This window comes from Protomyctophum parallelum (assembly GCF_964188405.1).
Source record: "Protomyctophum parallelum genome assembly, chromosome: 6".
NCBI lineage: Eukaryota > Metazoa > Chordata > Actinopteri > Myctophiformes > Myctophidae > Protomyctophum > Protomyctophum parallelum.
This window is the reverse complement of record NC_139701.1, coordinates 5,416,180-5,428,592: the sequence shown is the minus strand read 5'-3', so window position 1 is coordinate 5,428,592 and position 12,413 is coordinate 5,416,180. Positions and strand designations below refer to the sequence as shown.

Below are 12,413 nucleotides of genomic sequence, written 5' to 3'. Positions count from 1 at the left end.
TTTAATTGATCTTTAATTTTTTTTTGTTATTCATGTCCTCACTGTATTGCATTACTGCTTGTTTTTTTTGGTAGCACTTTACAATAATGACCCGTTATAAAGCATTTATAAACGTTTATAAGCAGTTTGTAGACTATTAACAAATAATTAACAACCTGTTTGTTGACATGCGTAAATGATTACTAAAACCGTTATAACTATGGTTACAAATCATTTATAAGGTATTAGTAAGTAGTAAACTATTCATTAATAAGCCATTTATATACATCTGTAAATGATTATTAAAGCATTTGTAATGACCCGATTATAAAGCATTTATAAACATGTATAAGCAGTTTGTAGACTATTAACAAATCATTAACAACCTGTTTGTTTACATTTGTAAATGATTACTAAAACCTTTATAACAAATTTACGAATCATTTATAAGGTATTAGTAAGTAGTAAAACTATTCATGAATAAGCCATGTATAATGTATATATATACCATGCCAGGGTTTCCTGCACAATGTTGTTGGCATGGCGCTTTTTTTTTGAGGGGGATAGTGAATCATGGTGTGTGTGATATGAAATGTCCAGTGCCTCCCCAGTGCCTCCCCAGTGCCTCCCCAGTGCCTCCCCCAGTGCCTCCCCAGTGCCTCCCCCAGTGCCTCCCCAGTGCCTCCCCCAGTGCCTCCCCAGTGCCTCCCCAGTGCCTCCCCAGTGTCTCCCCAGTGCCTGCCCAGTGCCTCCCCAGTGCCTCCCCAGTGCCTGCCCAGTGCCTCCCCAGTGTCTCCCCAGTGCCTCCCCAGTGCCTCCCCCAGTGCCTCCCCAGTGCCTGCCCAGTGCCTCCCCAGTGCCTGCCCAGTGCCTCCCCAGTGCCTGCCCAGTGTCTGCCCAGTGTCTGCCCAGTTTCCGCCAAGTCCCTCCCCAGTGTCTGCCCAGTGGCTCCCCAGTGTCCCCCTGAGTGCCTCCCCAGTGCCTCCCCAATGTCTCCCCAGTGGCTGCAGTTTCTCCCCAGTGCCTGCCCAGTGCCTCACCAGTGCCTCCCCAGTGTCTCCCCAGTGTCTCCCCAGTGTCTGCCCAGTGGCTCCCCAGTGTCCCCCTGAGTGCCTCCCCAGTGCCTCCCCAATGTCTCCCCAGTGGCTGCAGTTTCTCCCCAGTGCCTGCCCAGTGCCTCACCAGTGCCTCCCCAGTGTCTCCCCAGTGTCTCCCCAGTGCCTCCCCAGTGCCTGCCCAGTGTCCCCCCAGTGTCTCCCCAGTGTCTCCCCAGTGCCTCCCCAGTGTCCCCCCAGTGTCTTCCCAGTGCCTGCCCAGTGCCTGCCCAGTGTCCCCCCAGTGTGCCTCCCCAGTGCCTCCCCATGTCTCCCCAGTGCCTGCCCAGTGTCCCCCCAGTGTCTCCCCAGTGCCTCCCCATGTCTCCCCAGTGTCCCTAGTGCCCCCCCCCAGTGTCTCCCCAGTGCCCCTGCAGTGCCTCCCCAGTGTCCCCCAGTGTGTCCCCCAGTGCCTCCCCAGTGTCCCCCAGTGTCCCCCCCAGTGCCTCCCCAGTGTCTCCAATAGCAATACAAGAGCAATAATCCAAATTAATCTTAATTTATTAATCAAATTAATTAATTAATTAATCAAAATCTTCGACGCGCGGCATTTGGTCGCGCGCCAGAAGCCCCCCCCCGTGCCCAGCACCATGCCAAGGCCTTTTCCTGCAGGAAACACTGCATGCAGTATCATGTGTGCATCTCTACTCACACTGATGACTCCTGGGAGGTCGACCAGTACCATCCTCTGTATTCCTGGACCTTTGACGCTCAAGGATATTGTCTGGAAAAAACAACAAATGAAATGAGACCCTACAACGCACTACGGTAATGAGGTGGCATGTTCAAAAAGGTTACAATTGCATTAAAAATGAATGGCCAAAATTCATCTACCTAGGAAGACAACCTATAAACAGCTGATGACAGATCATCTGATAATATGGTCTTAATCTCACCTCAGGGCTGACCGTCTGACCGGACTTCACACTCTTCCTCATCCTCAGCTCAATCTCATGCCTCAGGGCGGCCAGCTGTGGCAGGGAGAGGTGGGAGGAGACAGGTTAAGACATGGTGGTGCTTTATGGAGAGATGGGAGGAGACAGGTTAAGACATGGTGGTGCTTTAGAACGTCACAGAGGATGGATGGAGAGATGGGAGGAGACAGGTTAAGACATGGTGATGCTTCATAACGTCACAGAGGATGGATGGAGAGATGGGAGGAGACAGGTTAAGACATGGTGATGCTTCATAACGTCTTCCCACTCTGCAGTACTGATTCTCCTAGACCTATCAGCAGCATTTGACACAGTGAACCACCAGCTGCTCCTAGAAACCCTAGCGGAGCTAGGCATCGGTGGAACGGCACTAAAGTGGTTCTCCTCCTACCTCACCGATCGGACCTACCAGGTTTCCTGGAAAGGTCTGCTATCATCCCCCCGAACCCTCCAAACTGGGGTCCCACAGGGATCTGTACTTGGTCCCCTCCTTTTCTCACTGTACACTAAATCCCTTGGCACTATCATCTCTGCTCACAATATATCCTATCACTGCTACGCCGATGACACACAACTGTTCCTATCCTTCCCCCCCTCTGCCACTCAGGTGGAAGAGCGCATCACTGCATGCCTGGCTGACATATCACAGTGGATGTCCTCCAACCACCTCAAGCTGAACCCAGACAAGACTGAGCTTCTCTTCTTCCCAGCTAAGTCCTGCCCTATGCGGGAGCTAACTATTTCCGTAGACAACGCCCTGGTAACGTCTGTCCCAACAGCCAGGAATCTTGGTGTTGTCCTGGACAGTCAGCTCTTGTTCAAAGCTCACATCACAGCTGTCACTCGATCATGTAGGTTCACACTCTATAACATACGACGAATTAGACCGTTCCTCACCCAGGAATCAGCCCAGCTCCTAATCCAGACAACAGTCTTGTCAAAACTCGACTATTGTAACTCCCTCCTTACTGGCCTACCAGCATGTGCACTTAAGCCTCTCCAGCTGATCCAAAATGCAGCAGCTCGCTTGGTCTTCAACCAGCCAAAATTCTCACATGTCTCCCCCCTGCTCCGCTCCCTCCACTGGCTCCCGGTCGCTGCCCGCACAGAATACAAAACTCTGATGCTGGCATTCAAAGCAACCAAAGGTATGGCTCCCCCATATCTTACAAGTATGATTGAACCCTACAAACCCTCCCGCGCACTCAGATCAGCCAACGCAGGGAAACTGGAAGTACCCTCACTAAAAACGCCGGGACAACACTCCACACGTCCCAAACTCTTCTCCCTTCTGGCTCCAAAACTGTGGAATGCACTTCCCATTGCAGTCAGAACTGCAGCATCACTCCCAATCTTCCGCCGTAGCCTGAAAACCCACCTGTTCAGACTCCATCATGGCCCATAGCACTTACCCTAACCCCTTAGATAGCATTTCTGTTGGCTTAGATAGCATTTGACACAGACTTATAGCATGTTATGTAGACAGCACTATAATTGTATTGTATATAGTCATAGCACGCCATAGTACATATGTATAGCATAGTAGTGAATATGTATAGTTTATTATGTATAGTGTATGTATAGTTTCATCATATAGATATTCCACTGTTACCTTCTTAGCTTACGCATGTTTCATGATAAATGCTTTTATGTGATGTATTCCCATGCTTTTGTTCTTGCTTAAATGTAAGTCGCTCTGGATTAAGAGCGTCTGCTAAATGCCTAAATTGTAAATTGTAAATTATAACGTCAGAGGATGGAGGGATGGATGGAGAGATGGATATGGTTGTCGGGCAGAAACCTCCAAGAAATCAGTTTCACTTTTTTGTTGTTGTAAATTAATGCCGTCACAACAGTTGTGGGAGAATTTTCTTTGTGTACATGTTTCTACTCTTTGAATACAGCGAAAGAAAAGTGTTACACGAAAGTAGTGGAAAGCAGATCTACAAGCACACTATTATATTTAATATTTAGAAATGATCATAAAAAGGGTTTTAGACATAGAGGGCTACAACTGACAGCAACAATTTCGGCATTTAGCAGACGCTCTTAATCCAGAGCGATTTACATTAAGCAGTAACAAAAAGCATGGCATACAACATCACATAAATATAAAAACAAAAGTAGTTATCATGAAACATGCGTAAGCTAAGAACGTAACAGATATGGAAGGAGCTGTTGATGCTTTCAGTGACTCACATCCTCCTCCTTGGACAAGTCAAACTCGCGGCCACTGTCCTTGAACATGGCCACATGGTGGGGGCCTTCGCTTAGCGTCACCTGCAGGGAGAGAGCATAGGGGGGAGTGTGTCAAAATGGAATTGAATGAAATGGACATGATTGTTGTGTCTCCCACCGATCTTTAAATCACTTTCCCAGGCGTTCATATTATTGACAATGGTAAATCAATAAGGTGGCTCAAGGGTCACACTCACTCATACAGGTATGAGCAGAGAAATGTTGGTGCGACAGCCCCAAATGTGGGTGGTGTGCATGTGTGTGTGGGTGCATATTATTAAAAGTCAAGTGTCAAGATTTTACTTTGACAGGAGAGCGGGTCATCATCTCTCCAGAGCCCCGGGGGAAGATCCTGGCCTGGGCGATCATCTCCAGAACGCTGGTCTTCCCTGCACTCTGGTCACCGACCACCACCACCTGACCAACGATCATAGTACACACAAGAAGTCAGTCTTCTAATGCAGGGTTTCTCAAAGTGGGTGCCGTGACCCAAGTCCAGGGGTGCCTACTTCTATTTGGAATGTATCACTTCAGTTCAACCACTTAAATCCTCTATACTTAACCCATTCTGACCTGAGATCAGATTCATACGAGGTTTCCGCCGGACACACACTGGTCTGATGAACCCATTCTGACCTGAGATCAGATTCTAAAAATGTCAGTCGCTCTTCAATTTTTCAAAAATAGCAGACCTACAAGCTCGTATCGCGCCACTCGGTGGCGCGATATGAGCTTGTAGATCTGCTATTTTTCAATAGCTAAAGCATAACATGACACCAAAATGGGTGCCCGCCCAGAATGGGTTAAATCCTCTATACTGAAATACTCTATACAGTTGCACTTTCCTTGGTGCGTTCTTTTTCAATCTACACTAAATTGTGTCACCAAAAATAGCAGATCTACAAGTAGATCTGTTTTTGGTGAATGTTCCCCCCAGAATAGGAATGCTATTGGGTTTAACCCATTTTGGACTGAGGTGGATAAAAAAAAGGCTTCTAAATCCTAACATTATTCTGAAAAACCCATGTTTCTATGTCAGTGGTGCTCAACCTTTTTCATTTCAAGGAAGCTAATATTTTAGATAAAACTGTTCGCTCTGAAATATATATTCAATGATTTGCGCCACATTTTAATGATTTTTCAAAAATAGCAGACCTACAAGCTCGTAGCTTGTACTGTATGTAGATCAGCTATTTTTCAATAGCTAAATTATAACATAATGTTTAAAACACCAAAAGGGGTTCCCGTCTAAAATGGGTTAAGTAGTTAAACGCCAAGTATAAAGTTATTTACATACCGCTAATGACAAAAGTGCTATAAAGTAACAATGTAATTCATGGGGTGCCGTGGATGAAGAAGTTATTTACAAGTTATAGGTGACCTGCTGTGACAAAATAGTTTGAGAGCCACACTTCTAGTGACATGCACGTGTTCCTGTACGCCACACTGTAAAAGACACATTCTCAGTGTTGAACAGTGCCGTGGCACACAGGATCTTTGATAGATGCATTTCTCAGATAAATGACGACAGTACGTGTTTCCTTACCCTAGGTAGGTGATCCTGGGTGTTGTAGTTTGAGTCGAAGTCTGCCAGAATGTCCAGGACTTCAGAGTACAAGTCAATGAGAGACTTCTGCATGGAATCAAAAAAAAAGAAAAGAAAAAAAAGATGCATGATACATTTGACTTTATAGGCTGCGGCGGTCAAGGTGAAGCCCAACACACACTGGGTGCGTTGCCGCACGGTAACTCCTGGAAAATAGAACTGGTTTATATCGAAGCGTCAGGCGAGGCGTCAGCGCGTGTCGGACAACGCCGGTGTGGGATAGGTTCATTGAAAATAACGGAGGCGGCTGTTTTGACGCCTCCGTTATTAATAGGGGCAGCAGTGGCTCAAGGGTAGTCTTGCTGAAGTGTCCTTCAGCAAGACTCTGAACCCCTAATTGCTCCCGATGTGCAGGTTGGTGCCTTGCCTTCTTATACTGTAGTGAGCTAGCCTCCTGCAGATCCAATGCCATGGCATAAAAAAAAACCCTAACAAAGCCATGGATACCGTATCGTTTAACACATTTAGTGCCGGAAGTGCATCAAAATAGAAGCTCCGGGGTGACCGCTCTTATTCTGAAAGCCATGAACCGGAAACACTTTCCTAAAAAAGTTGACTTTACAAAGAGACCTCACATCCCCGATCATCTTAATCTATTTTTTTACGCTCCAAAAAACGTTCATATTTTGCGGGAGAGACGGATGAGGAGCAGAAATGAAGCGCCAGCATATCGATCCATTCATCACCACGGAGAGCGCCTTGGATTAGGAGATACGAGTCATTCTTTCCGCCGCGCTAACATGGGAGTCAATGACAAGCTAATTATTGCACTGAGCGTTAGCGTACGGAAAGCGAAAAGCGAAATGCCAAAAAAAAAAAGGAAAAATTCTGAATATTCTTCTCTCGCCCCGCGTCGCTGGGACATCGCTAGGACGTCCTAAGACGTCGTTGGCACTAATATTTCGGGATCCTTATGACGGCCTCATGCGTCCTACGTACGAACTGAAACGGTTAACAGTAGCTTCTCACCTTGGCTTTCCTCTGGTGGATGCCCTTGTCATCTTTCTGCAGAACCACTTTCCTCAGCTCTTTGTTCTCCTTCTCCAATCTTTCCAGCATTCGCTGGTACTTCATCTACAGAAAGCACACCGGCGGGGACATTAACAAGCCTTTTAACACACTTTTATACGTCACACCGATAGCAATAAGGATCACTCACTAAATGCATAATTTACCTGCAAAGGTTAGAACAAATTATGTTTCTTTTTAACTAGGTGTTTAGTATTTACATGAAATTTCACTCTGCTGGGTAACCACTTTCAACCTGGCGTCCATATTTGGACATGTCATAAGCCAAATAAAAAAATATACAGTATATACAAGCTCACAAGGGAAACTTTACTTTTGTAGACAGCCGGAATTCAGAATGCATAGACTAAGTTATATGGTAGCATAGACTAAACAGAGGAGTCAAAAAACTAAACTTTGTTCAGGACGAATTCATCTTATCATTACACTAAGGCTGCCCCCGAACATTTGGGGTTCGAACCTTCACTCGTTAGGGTTGCCACTCGAATCTTAATTAATGGGCTTGAACCAGTCGTTTTTTTTTTCTGCGAGAATGTGATATGCATAATAAGAGTACTATGTTCATGTTGTGTTTAGATGTTATTAATAATCAAGGGGGCACACAACCGATGCGCCAGTGCGCATACGTTGTCAAAATGTTTTCTGCGCGGTAGATCAAAGGAATGCAAGGCGCATCGTATTAGAAACGAATGGTTCAAAGGTTCGCTCGAAAATTCCTGCCCGAAGTTCGAGTCCTAAAAACAGGGCTAGGGTACAGCCTTACATTAACACATACCGTAGAAATCATCATCACACACATGTTCATCTCCTCCCTAATTCAGTATTTTAGCTGTGACGTGAGCGCCCCCTCCTGAGATACTTCCGGGTCCTACTTTTGTGTCGCTTTTGTGTCCCCATGGAGTTATACTGTGACGCCCCGTCGGACTAAATCTGAGACGAAAACAACCACGAAAGTCTAATTTTACCGCTTTCCTCGCAACAACAAAGCTGCGCTGCTCTCCAAAATCTGGCTGTGACAGGCCGTCTGCCCCACATGGAATACTATCGCCATTTTATTTGATTGTGTCAACTAAATCCTCATTAATGCAAACTAGATTCAACATACTCAAGCCTGCACACATTGTAAATATCCCCCGAAATATTTTACCGAGCAAATGGACTGTTGCCACCTTCAATAATAATTATTTTCTTTTTTTTCTTTTTTTTCTTTTTTTTTTTTTTTAATTTTTTTTTTTATAAACGTGTGTGTGTGTGTGTGTGCGTGCGTGCGTGCGTGCGTGCGTGCACTTGCGAGAGCTGTGTAAAGGCCAGCCAATAGGAAGACAGGGTGTGTGTGTGCGTGCGTGCATGCGTGCGTGCGTGCTCTTGCGAGAGCTGTGTAAAGGCCATCCAATTGCACAAATAGCAGACCTACAAGCCCACAAGGTATCGCAGAGCAACTCATTGAGATCTTGTAACTTTAATTTCAGCCCTGTAATTAAGCTCTTATATGTCTCAGCTGTGGAAGTGTAAAAGACAAACAAGTGGCGCGCAACTTGAAGGTCTTGATCTTGAATGGTCTTGAATGGTCTTGAATGGGGGGAAACTATGCCCGAACAAATTGCTCTATCGCAAAAAGTAAAAGTCGAATGCAAATAATTCTTTCGCTGTGAGTGGCCTGAGATATTGAGGTACACCATGTGCGATCGAAAATGTGGTTATAAGAGCGAGTTAAGAATTGTCATCGCGATAATTTCCTCGTAAGATTTCTACAATGGATGTCAATGAGCAGATTGACTGTATTTGTGTCACTTAAAAGGCCGTAGTTCACATTCTGTATGTCTCTGTGTTTTGGTGGTCACATTGTGTGAAAGAGGACATGTGTGGCTACAAAATGACCAAAGGACATGCGTGTAAAGTGAATATCTTGGCCGGGACGGCAATTTGTTTGGTAAATTTTCAAGGAAAGATTTTCTGTTCACGCACTCTAGTGAAAGAAGCCCTGCACTCTAACTTGGCACTAATTAGGCGAAACGGCCTGCGATTGAACTGCGATTTCGGAAAAACCGTTTAACGTATTCGAATACGGTTTGAACCACGAAAAAGTCCAGAGTCGTGTGAGCTTTCTTAAGTTTAAATCACGTTTCTACGACAAAGTATGCCAGAGTAATGAGGCTGCAAAAGTGAGGTTGATTTAGAGATCAATCCCATACATTGTCAATGGGAGGAAAAAACTATAAATAAAGTTAAATATTTTAAAAAGTATAAACTTTTTCAAAACAACTTTTTCACCAATTAAAGTTCAAAGATAGATGAACATTATAAAGTTTGAATGAAGTTTCAAAGTGAAAGTATGACGGAGTAATAAGAGCTCAAAAAAGTTAACTGTGAAAAATGGGACCTTTCTTCCATCGACTCTCACTATAAAGAAAGTAAAAAAATGTTAAAAAGTTAAAAAGTATAAAAAGTATAAAACTTTGTAAAAATAAAAATACAAGCACACATCACTGCAAAGAGCTGAACAGTTTGAAGTTTGAACTAAATTTCTAGTGTAAAGTATGTGGAAGTTATAAGGTCGCAAAAAAAAGGGTGGAATAAAGAAGAAGAAGCAGCAGAATAAATATAAACTGACAAGAACTATTGTGTGCTCGCTGTGGCGAGCCCACAATAATAGTCTTTATTGTCTCCACATCATATATTTTTGTTGTCATGGACACTTAATAATTCTACTCGAGTTGGAAGCATTAAGACCCATTTTAACCCTCTATGGCTTCCTTTCTGAAAAATAACGTCAATTTAAAAAGATTCACGCGTTTAGATATTCTATTTACAATGGGATGCGGACGGGAGCTGGTGCCACTTGGACCCGGACGTAACGTAGCACTACAAAATGACGTCGGACTTAAATACTGAATTACACAAGAACATCTGGAAGGGTGTTAATTGTACCTGTGTTCGGACCAGATCTTCCTGAAGCTGGTCGATCTTTTCTTTATCTGAAGACTGGGTGACGGAAACAGGAGGATTAGACCATCGCCCCGCTCGGCTCCACACACACCCAGCCCCACTATAGCTTCTATGGTTTATTATTATCGCGTGCACTTTAAATTACAGTGGTGAGCAGTACCAGAGTGGAGAAAAGACAAAGTTAATGCAAAAAGATTACAGGAGAGAATTAAAATAAAAAAAATCACATTTCAGGCAGTTTTTTTCAGGCACGTCATTCGGGTCTGTTTCAGCTTCAAATCAGCAGGCTAAGAATCACACACAGGACAGGGGTCACAAATCTGACCCTGGAAAAGACGGTAGAGCGTTAAGCTAGAATCGTACCACTGTACAAAATCATTACAGTGCAGGATTTTTTTGTTTTTTTTCCTGATTTGGCAACACCTCATTTTCCTCCATGAATATACCATGTTCTTCAGGTTTGAGCAATGAGACAGAACAGAAAGGGAAAGAGCCACAGGAAAGCAGGGGATTGGCAGCAGAACACAGGGAATTAAACGCACACACATACCTGTACACACACAAAAAAACACAAACGCAAACAACACTGTGCTAAGACCGAGGCTAATGTCACGAGAGCGTGGGAGCAGTAGCTGAGGTTCTAGAGGTTCTGAGGTTCTAGAGCGTGGGAGCAGTAGCTGAGGTTCTAGAGGTTCTGAGGTACTAGAGCAGTAGCTGAGGTTCTAGCGGTTCTGAGGTTCTAGAGCGTGGGAGCAGTAGCTGAGGTTCTAGAGGTTCTGAGGTACTAGAGCGTGGGAGCAGTAGCTGAGGTTCTAGAGGTTCTGAGGTTCTAGAGCGTGGGAGCAGTAGCTGAGGTTCTAGAGGTTCTGAGGTTCTAGAGCGTGGGAGCAGTAGCTGAGGTTCTAGAGGTTCTGAGGTTCTAGAGCGTGGGAGCAGTAGCTGAGGTTCTAGAGGTTCTAGAGAGTGGGAGCAGTAGCTGAGGTTCTAGAGGTTCTGAGGTACTAGAGCGTGGGAGCAGTAGCTGAGGTTCTAGAGGTTCTGAGGTTCTAGAGCGTGGGAGCAGTAGCTGAGGTTCTAGCGGTTCTGAAGTTCTAGAGCGTGGGAGCAGTAGCTGAGGTTCTAGAGGTTCTGAGGTTCTAGAGCGTGGGAGCAGTAGCTGAGGTTCTAGAGGTTCTGAGGTTCTAGAGCGTGGGAGCAGTAGCTGAGGTTCTAGAGGTTCTGAGGTTCTAGAGCGTGGGAGCAGTAGCTGAGGTTCTAGAGGTTCTGAGGTTCTAGAGCGTGGGAGCAGTAGCTGAGGTTCTAGAGGTTCTGAGGTACTAGAGCGTGGGAGCAGTAGCTGAGGTTCTAGAGGTTCTAGAGCGTGGGAGCAGTAGCTGAGGTTCTAGAGGTTCTGAGGTACTAGAGCGTGGGAGCAGTAGCTGAGGTTCTAGCAGTTCTGAGGTTCTAGAGCGTGGGAGCAGTAGCTGAGGTTCTAGCGGTTCTGAGGTTCTAGAGCGTGGGAGCAGTAGCTGAGGTTCTAGAGGTTCTGAGGTTCTAGAGCGTGGGAGCAGTAGCTGAGGTTCTAGAGGTTCTAGAGAGTGGGAGCAGTAGCTGAGGTTCTAGAGGTTCTGAGGTACTAGAGCGTGGGAGCAGTAGCTGAGGTTCTAGCGGTTCTGAGGTTCTAGAGCGTGGGAGCAGTAGCTGAGGTTCTAGCGGTTCTGAGGTTCTAGAGCGTGGGAGCAGTAGCTGAGGTTCTAGAGGTTCTGAGGTACTAGAGCGTGGGAGCAGTAGCTGAGGTTCTAGAGGTTCTGAGGTTCTAGAGCGTGGGAGCAGTAGCTGAGGTTCTAGAGGTTCTGAGGTACTAGAGCATGGGAGCAGTAGCTGAGGTTCTAGAGGCTCTGAGGTACTAGAGCGTGGGAGCAGTAGCTGAGGTTCTAGAGGTTCTGAGGTTCTAGAGCGTGGGAGCAGTAGCTGAGGTTCTAGAGGTTCTGAGGTACTAGAGCGTGGGAGCAGTAGCTGAGGTTCTAGCGGTTCTGAGGTTCTAGAGCGTGGGAGCAGTAGCTGAGGTTCTAGCAGTATAGACCGATTCACAGAGGGTTTCCTGGGTGCGGCCATTACTGAGGTGTACCATTGAGTGCAGCAGCACTGATTAGCTACACCTGGCCTACGGAGCACCTGCTCCATGGATTACACCTCAGTAATGGCCGCGCCCAGGGCACCCCTCTGTGAATCGGTCTATACATTCCTAAAGGTCTCCACACACCAGGCGCATTTTTCGGATTTTTAGCAGCGTTTCTCCATTGATTTTCCGAAAAACGCGGCTGGTGTGCAATCACCTTTACAGTGTGTCGTAATGATTCGTCTTTCCTTTGTTGTGGAAAATGATTTAAGTCTATAATATGACAACTGTGGCAATGCTTGACCTATCGTCTTCCTGCTAAATCACCTGATGTTGTCAAAGCCTTGCAGATCCTCATACAAGGACGGGTCAAAGCTGTGGTAATGGGTGCAGTTCACACGGCATGCAGCAGAGTGCCACTCCAAACCATGCAGTTGCTTTTTTCTGCACGTTAGAGCAGTGCTGTTGATGACTGAACAGAAGTCGCG

At 45.8% G+C, this 12,413-nt stretch overlaps 1 protein-coding gene across 4 annotated transcripts in view; it reads right to left on the bottom strand.

Annotated features, from left to right (window-relative positions):
• opa1 (OPA1 mitochondrial dynamin like GTPase) overlaps positions 1-12,413 on the bottom strand; it is an 87,571-nt gene that overhangs the window by 63,177 nt on the left and 11,981 nt on the right. For all 4 annotated transcript variants that reach the window (XM_083766941.1, XM_083766943.1, XM_083766942.1 and 1 more), the window contains 7 exons: positions 9,810-9,863; positions 6,822-6,926; positions 5,793-5,879; positions 4,550-4,663; positions 4,208-4,288; positions 1,970-2,044; positions 1,726-1,797 (listed from right to left, as the gene is read on the bottom strand). In XM_083766941.1, coding sequence (XP_083623067.1) covers positions 1,726-1,797; positions 1,970-2,044; positions 4,208-4,288; positions 4,550-4,663; positions 5,793-5,879; positions 6,822-6,926; positions 9,810-9,863 — 588 coding nt within the window. The remainder of the gene's footprint in view (positions 1-1,725; positions 1,798-1,969; positions 2,045-4,207; positions 4,289-4,549; positions 4,664-5,792; positions 5,880-6,821; positions 6,927-9,809; positions 9,864-12,413) is intronic.